This window comes from Notolepis coatsorum (genome assembly GCF_963971535.1).
Source record: "Notolepis coatsorum genome assembly, chromosome: 1".
NCBI classification, from domain to species: Eukaryota; Metazoa; Chordata; class Actinopteri; order Aulopiformes; family Paralepididae; genus Notolepis; species Notolepis coatsorum.
The window spans coordinates 310,079,034-310,095,653 of NC_140165.1; the positions used below are offsets into that span (position 1 = coordinate 310,079,034).

The following is a 16,620-nucleotide window of genomic DNA, read 5'->3' on the forward strand; positions in this document are numbered from 1 at the left end:
CTGTGTGTGTGTGTGTGTGTGTGTGTGTGGTGTGTGTGTGTGTGTGTGTGTGTGTGTGTGTGTGTGTGTGTGTGTGTGTGTGTAGTTTTGTACAGACGACAGGCTGGAATATAAGCAGCAACACCTGCACTGATCCGTGTCTCCCGTGGGGTCGATGTGTTCACACCTGCTGCTCTGTGGCACCGGTGCGCCATCCAGGTGTTCTATAGATCTGCGGCCTGGCGCTTTTTAAACCCCCGCGACTGAGAACTCTGCCTCCTCCTCCGCTCGCTCTTCCACAGTCGTTTAAAGTGGTTGTTTGGACCCCAGGAAGAGTAGTCTCACTTTGGTGTAGACCAGTGGTTCTCAAACTACGGGTCGCGACCCAAATTGGGCCGCGGGTAGGTGACAAGCATTGGCAAGTAAAAGAAAATAATAATAAAAACACATTTTTCTTTTTTTATGTTCTGGCAACATATTCTGGCTAAATACGCCTTGTTTTATAAACGTGTATTGATAACATAGTGCTGTAATTAAATTCTCTAATAAATATGCATGATCAAGTTCAACAACGTGTGCATTTATTTTGATATTCCTTAATTCCACGTTTGAAATTACGCGATAAGAAAGGTCCCCAAAATAAATCCTAAATAAAATGGGGTCGCGGTATGAAGAAGTTTGAGAACCCCTGCTGCCCTGGAGCCAAGGCTTGTAGACTCATGGGGATCCACAATAAAACAATAAAAAGATAAAGCAGGCCTGAAAACCTTCTTATTTCAAAAGGCCTTTCATTGCTAGCTATTTTCTTGTGATTACATTTGTTCTTGTGCTGTTCTTTTCTTGTGCTCTCTCTCCTCACCCTCCTTTCTCTCTCCTCACCCTCCTCTCTCTCTCCTCACCCTCCTCTCTCCTCACCCTCCTCTCTCTCTCCTCACCCTCCTCTCTCTCTCCTCACCCTCCTCTCTCTCCTCACCCTCCTCTCTCTCTCCTCACCCTCCTCTCTCTCCTCACCCTCCTCTCTCTCCTCACCCTCCTCTCTCTCCTCACCCTCCTCTCTCTCCTCACCCTCCTCTCTCTCCTCACCCTCCTCTCTCTCCTCACCCTCCTCTCTCTCCTCACCCTCCTCTCTCCTCACCCTCCTCTCTCCTCACCCTCCTCTCTCTCCTCACCCTCCTCTCTCTCCTCTCCCTCCTCTCTCTCCTCACCCTCCTCTCTCTCCTCACCTTCCTCTCTCTCCTCACCCTGCCCTCCTCTCTCTCCTCACCCTCCTCTCTCTCCTCACCCTCTTCTCTCTCCTCACCCTCCTCTCTCTCCTCTCACCCTCCTCTCTCTCCTCACCCTCCTCTCTCCTCACCCTCCTCTCTCTCCTCACCCTCCTCTCTCTCCTCACCCTCCTCTCTCTCCTCACCCTCCTCTCTCTCTCTCCTCACCCTCCTCTCCTCTCACCCTCCTCTCTCTCCTCACCCTCCTCTCTCTCCTCACCCTCCTCTCTCTCCTCACCCTCCTCTCTCTCCTCACCCTCCTCTCTCTCTTCACCCTCCTCTCTCTCCTCACCCTCCTCTCTCTCCTCACCCTCCTCTCTCTCCTCACCCCCCTCTCTCTCCTCACCCTCCTCTCCTCTCACCCTCCTCTCTCTCCTCACCCTCCCCTCTCCTCCTTGGTAAATGGTGCACGTATATAGCAGCTTTTATCCAAAGTGCTTTACAACTCGTTCCTCACATTCACTCACACACTCACACACTCACACACTCACACACTCACACACTCACACTCACTCACACACACACTCACACTCACACACTCACACTCACACACTCACACACTCACACACTCACACACTCACACCGACGGCGGCGGAAACCATGCGAGCCTCGACAAGCATTTAAGTCAAACACCGGCATGAATCAATTAATTAAGTAAGCCATCTGTAATGCGAGAGCGCCGGGTAGAGATATTTATCTTTTATATATAAAGAGTCTTTTATTCATTTTTTTTAACGACTTTTAATAAAACTCCACTCCAGTAAACCTTTGAAACTTTATGGCGCTTTTAATAAAAAATGGAATCGGAGCGTCGACTGCGTTTTCGACGGCATCCAGCGGCGTTATGTCCTGATGCGCCCGGCGCGTGCACGCACACACGCACACGCACACACACACACACACACACACACACACACACGCACACGACCTGGAGAATACATTTCCTGGGCTCATTGTCATGATCTGGCTCGACTAAAGAAACGCTGCCTCGACACAAAGGGGAATCTTTCAGATCGTCGGGCCAACATGCACGGGCGCACGTACACTTCCCGCACTTCCCAATCTCAGTTTTGTTTGCTCTACCGAGGGTCAAAGTTGTGGAACTCTTTGCCTCCACATATTTTGGAATTTTCTTTTCTGAAATTCAAAAGAGCACTGAAATCTCATCTCCTAGATCACCAATATTTCCCATATGGACTTCATTTACAAACTGTGGTCTGTCTGATGGCTTGTTGTATTTTGTTTTTGTATTTTCGTTTTATTATATATTCTTCCTGTCATTAATTGTTTTCTCTATACCAGAAATTGTATGGCATGGATGCCTGCTTCGATGTCTATGTAGGCCTGCTTGTGTGTGTTTGTTTGTTTTGGGGGGGGGGGGGGGGGGGGGTTATATTTTATCTTGATATAATGTAATTTTGCTTCCTGGTGAATGCCACATGCAAGCCCCTTGAGGGTTTTTAGGCAATTCTCCTACACATCCCTTGTGGATTATATTGTATTATATATGTAATTGTTTTTATATGTGTAAATAAACAAACAAACAAATACAGAGACGGAACAACATCTTTTTTTTTTATCCACTTTTTCTACTTTTTTTTTCTCCCATCCCAATTTAGCCGTGCCAATTCTCCCCTCCCCTGTCTTGAACGTTGCTCGCATATGCCCCCCACTGGTCGGTTGTAGGGAGGATAGAAGCCTTGCATCACGTGTCCCCTCCGACATGTGGAGGCAGCCTGTCACATCTTTTCACCTGGCAGCGAGGACTCTCATTGGCGAGGTGTAACGTGTGGGAGGGTCACACTACCTTCACCATCTCCCTTCCTCGCTGTGCAGGCGCCCTGACCGACCTGTAGGAGTCGCTGTCCACAACGACCAGAATACCACCCCACCGGCTTCCCTCCCGCCGACACTGCCAATTGTGTTAGTATGACGACGGGCCAAGCCGGAGGCACCGCTGACAGCCGGATTCGATACCAGTGTCTCTGCGGTGGTAGACAGACGCTTAGTCCGCTGTGCTACCCGGCCGCCCCCCTTACCAAATTATCTTATACATGCAGTTGCTTTATTGTTACCCAAGCGTGCCAGTACAAATCAGACCTCGGCTAAAGATTAGCACGAGCATACACAAACTCAGCCAGAAGTACCATCTCTGACACGTAAACCCATACGCTCATCCACTGGACACACAGTGATTATTCCAGAAGCCCTTATTGTGTAAAACCACACTAGAGGGCAGTGGCTGAGTGGGACAAGTGAGAGAACTCGGATGTTTTATAATAATTACGAACCAGGCCGGTTATTATTACAGACATCCCCTATATAGATGTAACCTCCTATCTTATCGCCACTTTCAGAGGCTGTTGAGGATCCGTTTTGCTACAGTCCTCTCAGTGAGTGACGTGTTCTCTGGCTGCTCCCGAGTCTCCAGACTGCAACTGTAGGAAAATGAATGGACTATTAATAGATGGCTCCTAGCTTTGTCTGTGGTTCATGCAGCTGTGGTCCCCGTGAACAAAGCCTTCCAATATACAGTTCTCTCTCTCTTTCTCTCTCTCTCTCTCCCCCTCTCTGATAAGGCGAGGGACTTTGAATTTGAAAAAAGGGGGTAAAAAAAAAAGAGACGGAAAGATCGCTATAGCCAAAACTAGCTCAGCGTCGTTTGCAGGTCAGGTCACCCCGACGTCACCGCCGGCGTCTGTGCATTCTCTGCAACATCCGGTCATTCGTTTAGTAATTAGGCTTTTAAAAATGTGCAACGTTAACAAAACATAAAAGTCCTTTGGTGGAACGCAAGTTTCGCCATTAACCCCCACATGAGGTATCAAGGACAGAATTACTGCTAAACACTGTTCATTTCGTCATAGGCTGAAAGGAAAATGCACCAGGGCTCGGTGTCATCATAATGATGTGAATGTGTGAGAGGTCTATTACAGAATATTAGGTCCTAAGTGCAGCTACAGGGCTATCGTTAAACACAGTGCTGAGCTGTGTTTCACATGATTCCTTAGGGCCCCAGATTCCCAGTGGTGTATGACACTTGTATCATGTGGCGCCTACTGCTGACCTTGAGCTTGAGCTTTGAACCACAAGTCTTAGGGCTTAACTGGGTTCAACTGCACAATGCCTGGCCCCTCGTTCATTATCCCTTTACATATAACATCGGTGCTGTCGGGGGACGAATGGAATTTTCGTTAAAGTTGGTATAAAGCAGCCTACAATGTCCACAAATTAATAATAGGCAACATGTCCACACTACTATTGTCTAACTTTACGGAAACATGAAAAATCTTGACCTCTGGTCATCCGTCATTGGTCAAAAGCAACTCCCATTGTTGGTAACCCCTGATACAATAGGGAGGTGTAGTCTGACGTCACTGGTTGTTCCACCCGTATAGGGATTTATCATTGGGAAAATGGATTATCGGCTATTGTTTTTTTTGTATTATTTATCTTTTTCCCCCTCCTTTTTCCTCCGATTTTCTCCCCTCCCAATGTTAGTCGTTATGCCAATTCCCAATCCCCTTCCTGGTCGCTGCGCACTTACCCCCCACAGTCGGTCTGGGAGAGTGGAGGCTATCACGTGCTTCCTCCGACACACGTCCAGCCAATCAACCGCTTCTTTTCACCTGGCAGCGCGGACTCTCACTGAGAGGGTGTAACATGTGGAAGGATCACACTACCCCCCTTAGATCCTATCCGCGTTGAGCAGGCGCCCCGACCGAACTGTAGGAGTCGCTGTTTACAACGACCCGGATCCACCCGCCAGCTTTCCTACCCTCTAATACTGCCAATTGTATTAGTGTGAACGGCCAGCCAAGCTGGTGACAACGCCGGAGCTGTGAGCTGGATTCGAACAGGCGAATCCAGCGTCTCCGGCGTTGGTGACGAACGCAATCTCCGCTACGCCACCTGATTATCGGCTATTGTAACAATTCTGCCGCATGGAAATTGAAAAGCTTTCCATTTTTGCACAAAATGAGTTCCCTTCCATCACTAACATTATTGTTTAAGCATTTTTGGTTGAAATAAAGTTTGGCGATTTTTTTTTTATGATTAATTGCGAATATTTTCATGTTGAGCTATTGAGATTGTGGATGAATAAGCACAGAAAGGTACACCATGCAAATGTTAATGCTTTATTTGTTTTAAACGAGACGATTTAGAAATGGTCAATGGGGAAATACATTGCGTTGGACAGAGGGTGGAAGACGAAAAACGGCAATGACGTAGCCACTACACCTATTACATCTACATCCATTAACCCCAACATCCAAAATGTCTCCAACATCCAAACCATAGGGTCCCACTGCCCCCCTTCCACTGCACCTCCTTGTATTGTTTTAATTTTTATTTAATTTTAATTTTGGTTTTTCCGAATTTTCTCCCATCCCACTGTTAGTCATTATGCCAATTCCCAACTCCCTTCCTGGTTGTTGCGCACTCCCCCTACTGTTGGTCCCGGAGGCCGGAGACTATCACATGCTATCCTCCGACACATGCGCAGCCAGCCGGCAGCCAGCCTAGCAGCTCAGATTCTCACTGGGAGAGTGTAATGCGTGGAAGCTCACACTACCTCCCTCCAGATCCTACCTTCGCTGAGCAGGCGCCCCGACCGAACTGTAGGAGTATTTTTCTGTTTACAACGCCCAGGACCCACCCATCAGTTTTCCCACCCTCTAATACTGCCAATTGTATTAGTACAGACGACCAGCCAAACAGAAAACAATGTGGAGAGCTGGATTCGAACACGCGAACCCAGCGTCTCCACATTGGTGGCGAGTGCCTTGCCCACTACACCACCTAGCCACCCACCTCCTTGTATTGTTAAGCTGGATAACCTCAGATGTGTCCAAGGCCCCCCCCCCCCATTACACCGCCCTCTCATTCGACCAATGTTGCTCTCATCAACACCCGATCATTATAATAACAACATCCTACATGAACTAGTCCCGGAAAATTCACTTGATGAATTTCTCCTGCTCACAGAAACCTGGCAACAACCTCAGTCAAGCATCCCCAACCCTGGTTATATTATCGTATAGCTTACTAGTGGAACTATCCCTTTATCCAATCTAACACTGAATAATTTTTCTCCACATGTACACACCCATCCGCCTGGCCACACCCACATCCGCTCCTCTACATAAGCGGGGTCGTGGTCACACTAACAGCTCCTTCCCTATTTTCACCACCGAAAAAGTGCCTGTATACACCACTTTAGTTTAGTGCCGAAATAGTTATTGGAAAGGAGTTACGTTATTGGAGAAAAGGAGCTGCGTTGACATTATATCTTTGTTTTCTCTCTCACTATTTTTCGAGGAAATACAGCGATAATGTCTTCGCCACCGGAGTGTCTAGAAGATGATGATCATTCTGACCTCCACCGGCGCTTCGCATTAGGGGCTCGCGTCGCTGAGCAATCCCCGCCGGCATTGCCTCCGGCTCTGCAGCTGGACACTTTGCTCAGGAGGCGATCGTCTGTGTGAGGGCTGACGGCCTCTCTGGGCGGGTGATGTTTTTTGCGATGCGGGCGTCAGTTGTGGGGGGTCAACTGCACAGCTTACGAAGGTCGGCTCCAGGCTGGGATCCTTTTCGCTGCCCCTTAGCGGCGTGGAGGGGGTTCTAGTTTGATGCCTCACGATAACATTAGCTCCTCCTCAAGTGAAGTCGTAGCTTTGTTTTCCTGGGACCGTGATTCCGAATCTGCGGTTCAATTCCCCGGGTCTCTGGACAAACGGATACCCACTGTCGCCGTGCTGGCCCCGCTTTTCAAGATGAAAAACACCCGGCGCGAGGGAGGTGAGCTTCGTTATGAGAATATCTCCAAGCTCAGGTCGGCTATAGCCCGCGTACAACGAGAGGCTTGCTGCCGACACCGCTGTGAAGAGGGACGTGTGTTGCCTTTTTCCCTTTTTTCTTTGGATAAGAAGAGGAAAAGACAGCGGCTGTCTGAAGTGTTGGCCTGTATTGCTTTTCCCACGTTTCCAGTAGTACAGATTCTGCGTTAGCTAGTGGCTAGCGATAGCCGGTATGAGCTAACTGTTAGCCAGTTAGCTGTTTATCTACGACGTTAGCTGCCGGCTGCGCTCGGCTGGGAACGTTAGCTTGATGCTATCAGTTAGCCTAGAGTTAGCTGTTTAGCTTGTGCTACAACCAATGGCGTAGCCGTGAGAATAGCAGGCCCTGGCACTCTGACTACGACGTCATCTTTGGCAGAAGATGTCGTCGGGCCTGCGCCATGATTGGCTGCAGGATGGGGGCATCACGCCGGAGCTAAGCTCCGGCCATTGCTTCTTCTGGCCTGGCCAGCGAGAGGCCTTTGTCGATGTGGTGGACCAACCTGTGTTGCGGCCTAGGTAAGGTGTCCAATGGACATTACCCCACTCTTCCTTCCTTCCCCTCCCGAATGTTTTTGTTAATAACGATGTTTTTGTCTACAAAACATATGTTACTTCACTACATTTGGAGATACGACGTGTGCTGTGTGAGAATTGTCTTGGTCGCTTTGTATAGCTTGGGTTAGCGTTGGCCAAGGCTTATGCCTTTCTCTCTACCTAGGAACAGCGTTGTTTTTTACGTGAGTAAAAATGAACTGGGTTTTTGTTGTATGATGAGAAGTTGTGTGTCTTCATGTAACGTTTAGACAACGTGGCTGAGCCCACAACTGGCTGGGTTACCCTACAATGCTGTGCATAGTGGCATATGATCGAGGGCTGAGTCCCTCTCTTAGCTTGTTATTCTTACTTGAGGGTAATGATGAAAATAACAAGTGGCAAGTTTTTTTCACACATAAGCAGAGCTGTGGGAAACCTGTTTCAAACAAGGTTGTCGGCTGTGCTGGTGTGCATGATGTAAAGCTTTTACTCTACACATTTGGCGTCGTATCAGGGGTAAGGTGGTGAGGGGTGGGTGAAATTATTCCCCGGTTTGCCCCTGCCGCCCCCCCCTCCCCTCAAATGTGATTTTGTTTACAAAATGTGTGTTGATTCACTATATTTTTGGGGATACGGTGTAAATCCCTCAGCTTCTGCTGGGGTTGTGCTCTTGCTTAGAAAGAGGCAATTTTCTCTGAAAACTGTTTGGTCGCTGTCATGTAGACTTAGCAAGGCCTGTGACCAGCACGTGATCGAGGATTTATGTCTTCTCTCATCATAAAAAACGGCGTTCCTCTTACAGTAGTAAGAGTGAACTTTTGCCCTTTTTTATTGTGATAGAAGGTTGTGTGTATCGTATTCACGTTAAGTAAACGTGGCTTTGAATCCACAACTGGGTTAGGTGTTGGCCTACAGAAGTAAGTGTTTTTCTTACTTTAGGGTAAAGGTGTAAAAATGCAGGTGGCAAGTTCACACATGAGCCTGAAGCCATGTATAAAACCAGTTTTTGCACAGACGAGGTTATCGTCTGTGGCTGGCGTGCAGAATGTGAAGCTGTTATTCCTATCAGGTGTAATGTGCTTTCATGTAGCACGCTATGACTGGTGTCATGGCTCTGCTTTGTCGTTGCATCGTATCAGGGGTGAGGGGTCATGAGGGGTGGGCTGATAAAATCCTCCCCCCCCTTTACTGATTGGCCGGGAGGTGGGACCTCCTGCCTGTCAGTTTTTCCCTGTTGGCTGAGGGGCAGCGCGTCACAGGGAGGGGGAAGGGGGGTTCCCTGGTTCCACTCCAAGTTAGGATGGGTGGGTCACAGGATTTCCCCCCGGCCATGGGATACGTCACTGGGCGCGTTTCCTATTGGCCAGGAGACATCCGTGAGGTTACAGGCTCTGTGCTGCAGACCGCTGTCTTTGTCAAAGTTGGATGATGCGATGCATTCGAAAACTGTTCGTTTTCTGCTCTGCTCTCTATTACAGTGTGTATTGGGCCGTTGGTCACTTGGCCCAATTATTATTGCATGTATCTTTTTCAATTGTACTCACGTGGAGGTCTCTCTGGGGGAACTTCTGTCTTCCCCTCTTATGTGAGGAGCAGAATTGACAGGGTTGCCCTCAGTCACGTCATATAAGGCCTGTGTCTGTGTCTTATTGACCAGCTTCCTGCTGCTCGTCCCAGACAGCATGGGGGGAACGTCGTCTGGTGTTTTCTTATTAGAATTCACCATTGATGTGTTTCGGGTTCTTGACGTGCATATAGCGCTGGCCCTGGGTGCTTCCAATGTGGAACCACGTTATGGGCCGGCGCACCTTGGTTGCCCAATTCATAGAAACAGTGTTTTTTATGTGGGCGACTAGGAAGGAGATTTTTTATCTCTACCGAGCGCCAGTGCACTAGGTTAGACTCGATGACTCGGGGGGAGATGACGGAGTAGATCATTACATTGGTGGAGGGGTCTCACGCCCATGAGGTGGGCCGCCAGGAGCAGCGCATTCACGCTCTGTCCATCTTGGTGGCGCCCTCTGTGCTCTGTGATGTTTTAGATCGACACGCGTACCTACCCCCCTCTTAGGACTGGGGATGGCGGCGTGACTAGGACACAGGACTGGTTCTGGTCACGCCGGACCAGGTCAGTTAACCCGTTGTCCGCCGGGGCGCAGATCTGCTGTTTTGGTACCCCGAATGACTTTGTGCTTTTCCGGGTGAAAATGCCGGGTCGGTCCGGGCTTCGCAGGGATTGATGTTGTGGATATGTGTGTGCCACTACGGCTTGCCCATAACAGTGACGTGCTTGGTCCATACTGTGTTGTACCTTGCGCTGTGTTAGGGGGCCTGGTCCTTCTCCATTGTTTCACTCCTCCCTCCCCCTGCTGGGCAGGGATGGGAGGGGGCTGTCGAGGTGGTTGCTGTCAACCCCTCTAGGCATCCCTGTGTAGGTCCCGGTCCGCCAGGCCTAGGTCCGGACTCGTTCCCGTCGACCTGTTGGCCTGGGTTAACCCTTTGAAGACTGAAACACTTTGTTTCTAGGTTTTTCTTGGTGGGTTAAGGGAACAACCGCTTCCTGTTAAACTAAACATAGGGAGGTGGTTGGTTCTCCAATGTGTTGGTAGCAGAGTCGACTCTCGGGTTGAGGCCGGGCTTGACCCCGTCTGCCCGAGAGTGTGCCCCCGCATTTTTCATGACGTCTGCCAATTGTGTCGGCCTCTCCTTTGAACCTTGACCCCGCTGGAGGGGTCGGGTTTGTTGAGGTCATGACATGGTGCACAGCATACCGAACACCCCTTCCACCGGGTACTGTTCTTACAATAGACCCTTTAGGCGCCTGTCTAGTCCGCAGTGCTCCAGGCACAGGTCGAGTTCTGGCCTGTTGCCTGGATTGAGGGATCAACCCCCTTGGGGGTTGTCTCCCCGGCGCGCCGTCTGGCCCCACAGTATTGTGGGGGGGTAGCCTCTTGGGGCTTACGGCCATGCCAACCTGGACACGCCCGATCTCATCAGATCTCGGAAACTAAGCAGGTTCGGCCCTGGTTAGTTCTTGGATGGGGGACCCCCTGGGAATACCAGGTGCAGTAAGCTAGAGTGCTTCAGGGCGGCGTGCCAAAAGGGGGAAGGGCCTACTCTTGATTTGGGCCCTGTCCGATATGCTGGCGATGTGGGGGGTGGTGTCATCAGTGACCGTCTGGTGGGGTCCCGATGCTACGGGGGGTCCTGGCCCTCAGGCTGTTCCTGGGGCTGGGTCCTCCTGTTCCTGGAGGCTGTAACCAGGGTTTTCTTCCCGTTCGTTCCCTAGTGGCATGTGGGATGCGCACTTGAGTGGTCGCGGGTCCTTCTGTGAAGGTAAGTCCCACGATCTGCTCACCCTGTGCGTTGAGGTGCTAAACCCTCTTCGCACAGTCGGATCCGATTCCCTCCCGTCCCCCTCTAGGGGGGTCCGGGAGCTCGGGTCCTCCCCGGTTCTGATGGTTGTGGGGGGCCTCAGCGGGTACATTTGTCGAGCTTCCGCTCTGCTCAGCTCCTGTGTTCCAAGAGAGCAGAGCATAAGCTATACGATAATATAACATACGGTTATCCTATAACCATAGTTATATGAGTATAGCGAGCGCTCTGCACTGACTCACTGAGGACCCCGTGGTCTTCGCCTTCGGTGGTGAAAGACTTGGGAAGGAGCTGTTAGTGTGGCCATGACCCCGCTTATGTAGAGGAGCGGATGTGGGTGTGGCTAGGCGGATGGGTGTACATGTGGAGAAAGATTATTCAGTGTTAGATTGGATAAAGGGATAGTTCCACTAGAGTGCAGAGCGCTCGCTATACTCATATAACTATGGTTATAGGATAACCGTATGTTTTGGCTACATCTACAAAAACATGTCCCTCTGTCTGGCCGTGGAGACAGTCTTGCTGTTTTATTCTATCCGAATTTCAGGATCACACAACTCACTCTCCCCGCGGTCTCATCATTTGAATTCCTTGCATTTAAAGCCTGTTGCTCGGTGACTGTCATCCTCATTTACCGACCAGCCAAACCTATAATTCATCTTTCCCCACCGATATCAAAGGTCATATCATTGACCTGGTCTGCTGTGTCAATCTACCGGTACTCAACATCCACCTGTCCCCATTTCCTCTGCCAGATCATAATCTCACCCAGTTCACTATTCCATCCTCAACCCCACGTCCTCACCTCCTCAAGAGAAATAACCTTCCGAAAAAAACACAAATTCTATTGATCTCCCCTCCAACTCTCAGATCTGCTCTCCAATGCTCTCTCCCCTGGAACCGGCCCTCACCTCACGTCATGATCTCACCAATAAGCTCAACTCCCAACTCCCTCTACACTCTGGCTCCTCTCGAAACACAAAAACGGTCTCCTTCCAACACCTCTGCACCCTGGTTCACACCTGAGCTTCGCACAACGAAAAACCGACTGGCCGCCAACTGGAACGACTCACCGAGAAAACACTCGCTCACTCGCTGTCCAACAAGAAGCCTACAAGCTCCACCTCTCTCGCTTACAGAGCTGCCCCTACAGCCGCCGCCATGTCGGCCTGGTTTTACACCACTATCTGATTTGATTTGATTTCAGTTCAGTTCAGTTCAGAGTTTTTATTTGCCACATGGAATCATACAATCAGAGTTTCTTCATTACACAATCATAAATAACATTCCATGGACAAAAGGAGCAGGAAGAAGAATAAATCTTCTGCCCCTTATTCCTAAACTAAAGAAGTATTTACTTAATGGTCGGCGTACAACCTAATTTACACAAATAATAATTTATACCATTATACAAGAAACTCACAATCCACAGTTAAACAAGAAAAAAATAAAAATAAAAAAAAAATAATAATAATAATAATAATAATTAATAATAATAATAATAATAATAATAATAATAATAATAATAATAATAATAATAATAATAATAATAATAATAATAATAATAATAATAATAATAATAATAATAATAATAATAATAATAATAATAATAATAATAATAATAATAATAATAAAGAATAAAAGACCCAACAAATATCAAAACTCGTGTCTTGGAATATACCTGTACACCCCTCGGTATTGCTGTTGAATGATGTTTTTGAGTTTGCAGTGAATCCACAGCTAAAGAGATTGGTTTTATCGGGTATCACAGTAGCCAAAAAGCTGATCGCATCACGCTGGTTTCAACCGGAAAAAATGTGCCGTAAAGTTTGGTTTCTTACATATCTCGATGTAATTTACCATGAAATATCTACAGCAAGAATTCTGGGTCTCAATGAATCCAAAATGTCAATGTGGTTAGAAGTGGTGGAGAGAATAAAAGCTAGCTTATAATGGTAGTGTCTGGTTAGGTGCGAGGGATAGTGGAGGTACTTCTCAAGGTGGGGTCCGGGAGGGGGGGGTTCGAGCTGAGCATATGTATGTAGGGTTTTTTTTTTTTAGATAACAGGTATTATGGGTATATCTTATATAAAACAACTAACCAAAATGTGATCTCATTGGATGTGCCCTGACAATTAATGCTTGTATATCTTATCGTGTGTTGTCATGTTTGTTTATATGTTTGTTTTAAAAAAGAATAAAAAAATAAAATACAAAAAAAAAAAAAAGAATAAAAGAAAGAGAAAAAAAAAAAATCTCACTATTCAGATCACACTTGATTTTCATACTGATTTGATGTTTTTTTATTTTCGTGTCTTACATACAGGTGTACATGCACAGCCCATATGGGCTTACAAGACACATAAACAATAAGTATATAATAGTATACTTGACATTGCCAATGAGTTATATAGACCAAGATGGCCACACAAAAAAGAAAACACAATAAAATGTAATATAACAAGCTGTAAGCAATGTATGTAAACAAAGAAACAAGAGGAATTCATATACGATTATATAGGATATAGTGTGTTTTGTCTCTCAAGTACCATGCTTTTCTCCAAAAATCCTGCAAAACTGAAGATGTCCTCCACAAAAAAACAACTCAACATACAACTCTCAGACTGCCAAAACAAATCCGGATTTACAAATAGAATTTTCTCAAATAAAGCCCTCCTCAAATCGGTGTACATGGGGCAATAAAAAACAAAATGATCATCCATCTTCCACCACTCCCAGATCACATATCGGTGACTCCAGCCGTAACCCCTGTGCCCTCTTCTCCACCGTGAACAACCTCCTCAAGCCCTGTATAGATGCCCCCTCTCCACCTCAACAATACAACTCATTCAACTATTCTGACCCAGCAGCCCCTATTCAGACCCCTCTTCTCTCCATCCCTCTTGACCCCCCCCCCCTTATCGCTGCCTCTCCTGGTTTTCTCCAGTTGCCCCCTCCATAATTTCTAAACTCATCAGCCCATCCAACCTGCTCCCTCTAACCCCCTCCCTACCCCCCTCTTGAAGACATGCCTCCCTGTCCTATACTTCACCAACCTCTTCAACTCCTCACTGTCCCATGGAATTGTGTCCCCCCCCCCCCCCTGCCTTCAACACTAACGCTGCCACACCAATCCTCAAAAGACCTGGGTCCTGATCCATCCTGCCTTAAAACACTACCGACCAATCTCCACTTCCTCTCAGAAACTGAGACGCCTCGTCGCCACACAACTCCAAACCTACCTGTGCTCCAATAACCTAATAACCCCTCCAGTCTGGTTTTCGCCCCCCCCCCACTCCACAGCACAGAACCTGCACTCCTCAAAGTACTCAATGACCCCCCTCACCTCTGCTGACACCAGAGCCCTTAACATTCTCATCCTCCTTGACCTAAGTGCAGCTTCCAATACCGTGAGCCACAACATCCTGCTCACTAGACTTTAAGACCTCTGTATTGAAGGCACCGCACTCAGCTGGCTCCGCTCCTAGCTCTTCAACGGATCACATTTCGTTTCACAAGCGCTCCTCTGTCACAGTCACAGTCACACAAGGTGTTCCCCAAGGTTCCGTACTTGGCCCCACTCCTTTTTTATCATCTACAATACATCCTCCCTCTTGGTCAGATTCTCCGCCAATGCAACCTGGACGTCCACTGCTATGCCGATGACACTCGGATATACCTCAGTACCAAATCTCCCCACGAACCCACCCCTCTCTCACGTCGACTCCTGCCGGTCTGCAATAAAAGGCCTGGATGCACGAAAATGTCCTCAAACTCAACAGTGAAAAGACTGAAATTCTCCTCACCGGCTCCAGGTCCACCCTCAGCAAAATCAACAACTCTAGATCATTATTTATCTATATTTAGTTTGCTAAATCAAGAGTGATCACTGCTCATAGGAGACAATTAAGAACATAAAATAAAGACATTGTGTGCAATTAAGGTCCTGTAAACTACTGAAAAGTGGATTTAAAGCCTTTATAAATGTTTTGGCCTTACCTTGCTGGACTAACGTGGAGCGCAGCATGCCACTCTTAGACCAAATCTTGATCTGCCCGTCCTCTCCAGCTACAAACATCACAAAACATCACATCAATAATACAGAATAAAACACAGCATTCTCTTCTATTCCACTGTATTATTATTCTAATTTAGTGTATATATTCTACTACAATCCTGCACAATTGTACAACCCTGTCCTATATTATATTCGATTGTATTTTTATTAAAACGTTGTTAATATATTCCATTTTATTTTATTCTACTTTAATTGTCTGTTAACTCATTCAGCGGCAGTCACGATGATAGTCGGGTTAACTGGCCATCGCTTGAGCGCCAATCACGAGTATAGTTGGGTTTTAATCGTTATTTATTTTATTAGCGATATCCATTCATTTTCATCCATCCAGCCTGATGTTATCGTTAGGAATGGGTCTGAGCTCGCAAAAGGGCAAATACCGCCGCCATCCTTCCAGCGGGTATTGCACTCCATTGGGAATGGTGTAGTTTCTTTTCTGGGACGATCCGAGCCGTGCAGGCGTGGTTTAAATACTCGTGCGAGGTAGGCCTCAACAACGATGGCATGGAACAGTAACCCCGCCCGCCCGTCAGTGTGTAACGGTTGGTAATGTGGTATGGACATCCACGAGCAGTATTTGGAATGGCGATCAGATAATTGGATTATTTCCTTTGCATTACATCAGATACAAGGTAAGAACACTATATATAAATTTGATCGTTGATCTGATATTTATTTCTACCCCGATTGACGCTGTCTCTGTGTGTGTGTGTGGCTGTGTGCCGTTGAGTGCAGGAGGGGACTGGGGGAGCCTCGCGCTACGAGGCTCTTTTCATTCTTGCACGAGGAAGGATAATAATGATGATCTAGCGTTGATTTCAGGAAGATTCGATAATTAGGCGAAAAATTACAGGGTGTTTATTGAATTACACAAAAACGCTGTTTTCGCGTCTTTTCCCTGGAATTACTCAGAAGCACCCAAACTATATTAATATTCAAAACGGTATAAAACGGAAATGTACCGATGAAAAAACTATCCGTTTTGTACATGTTGACTGGAAGCAACTCACTGATAATCGACGGGTGTATTAGACCCATAGCTATAATTTAAGATATATTTTAAGCACTCGCAAATCTCGCAGTCCCCCCATTGATTAACGCGGTGGCGTTCTAGACCTATATCGGGCATATCGTTCCGGCGCTGAATGAGTTAATATTGATGCACCAAATAACCAAGACAAATTCCTTGTATGAGTTAGCTTACTTGGCTAAAGACTTTTCTGAGCATCATAGAGCTGTACATATTTATGTCTGATGCAGTACAGATTTTAAAGTCAATAAGTCATATGCACACAGATAAGTAAATGGGAAAACAGCAAAGTACAGAGAAATATATGCATAAATGCTATATATTTGTATATACACTCAATACTCTTCATACTTCACTGTTCATGTTAAATATTCCATCCCTCTGTATTGTTATTTGCACAATTGTACAGCGCTGGCCTACTTTATTTTATAATTCTATTCTATTTTAGTTTAGTTTATATTCAATTTTTTTCCTTTTATTTGATTCTACCTTAATTGTCTGTCCGTTAACGTAAACTAC

At 47.0% G+C, this 16,620-nt stretch overlaps 1 protein-coding gene across 1 annotated transcript in view; it reads right to left on the minus strand.

Annotated features, from left to right (window-relative positions):
* The window catches only part of ift80 (intraflagellar transport 80 homolog (Chlamydomonas)), a gene marked incomplete at its 5' end in the record, with an annotated part of 142,501 nt that overhangs the window by 111,073 nt on the left and 14,808 nt on the right, over positions 1–16,620 (minus strand). The window contains one exon of the mRNA XM_084311366.1: positions 14,993–15,061. Coding sequence (XP_084167492.1) covers positions 14,993–15,061 — 69 coding nt within the window. The remainder of the gene's footprint in view (positions 1–14,992; positions 15,062–16,620) is intronic.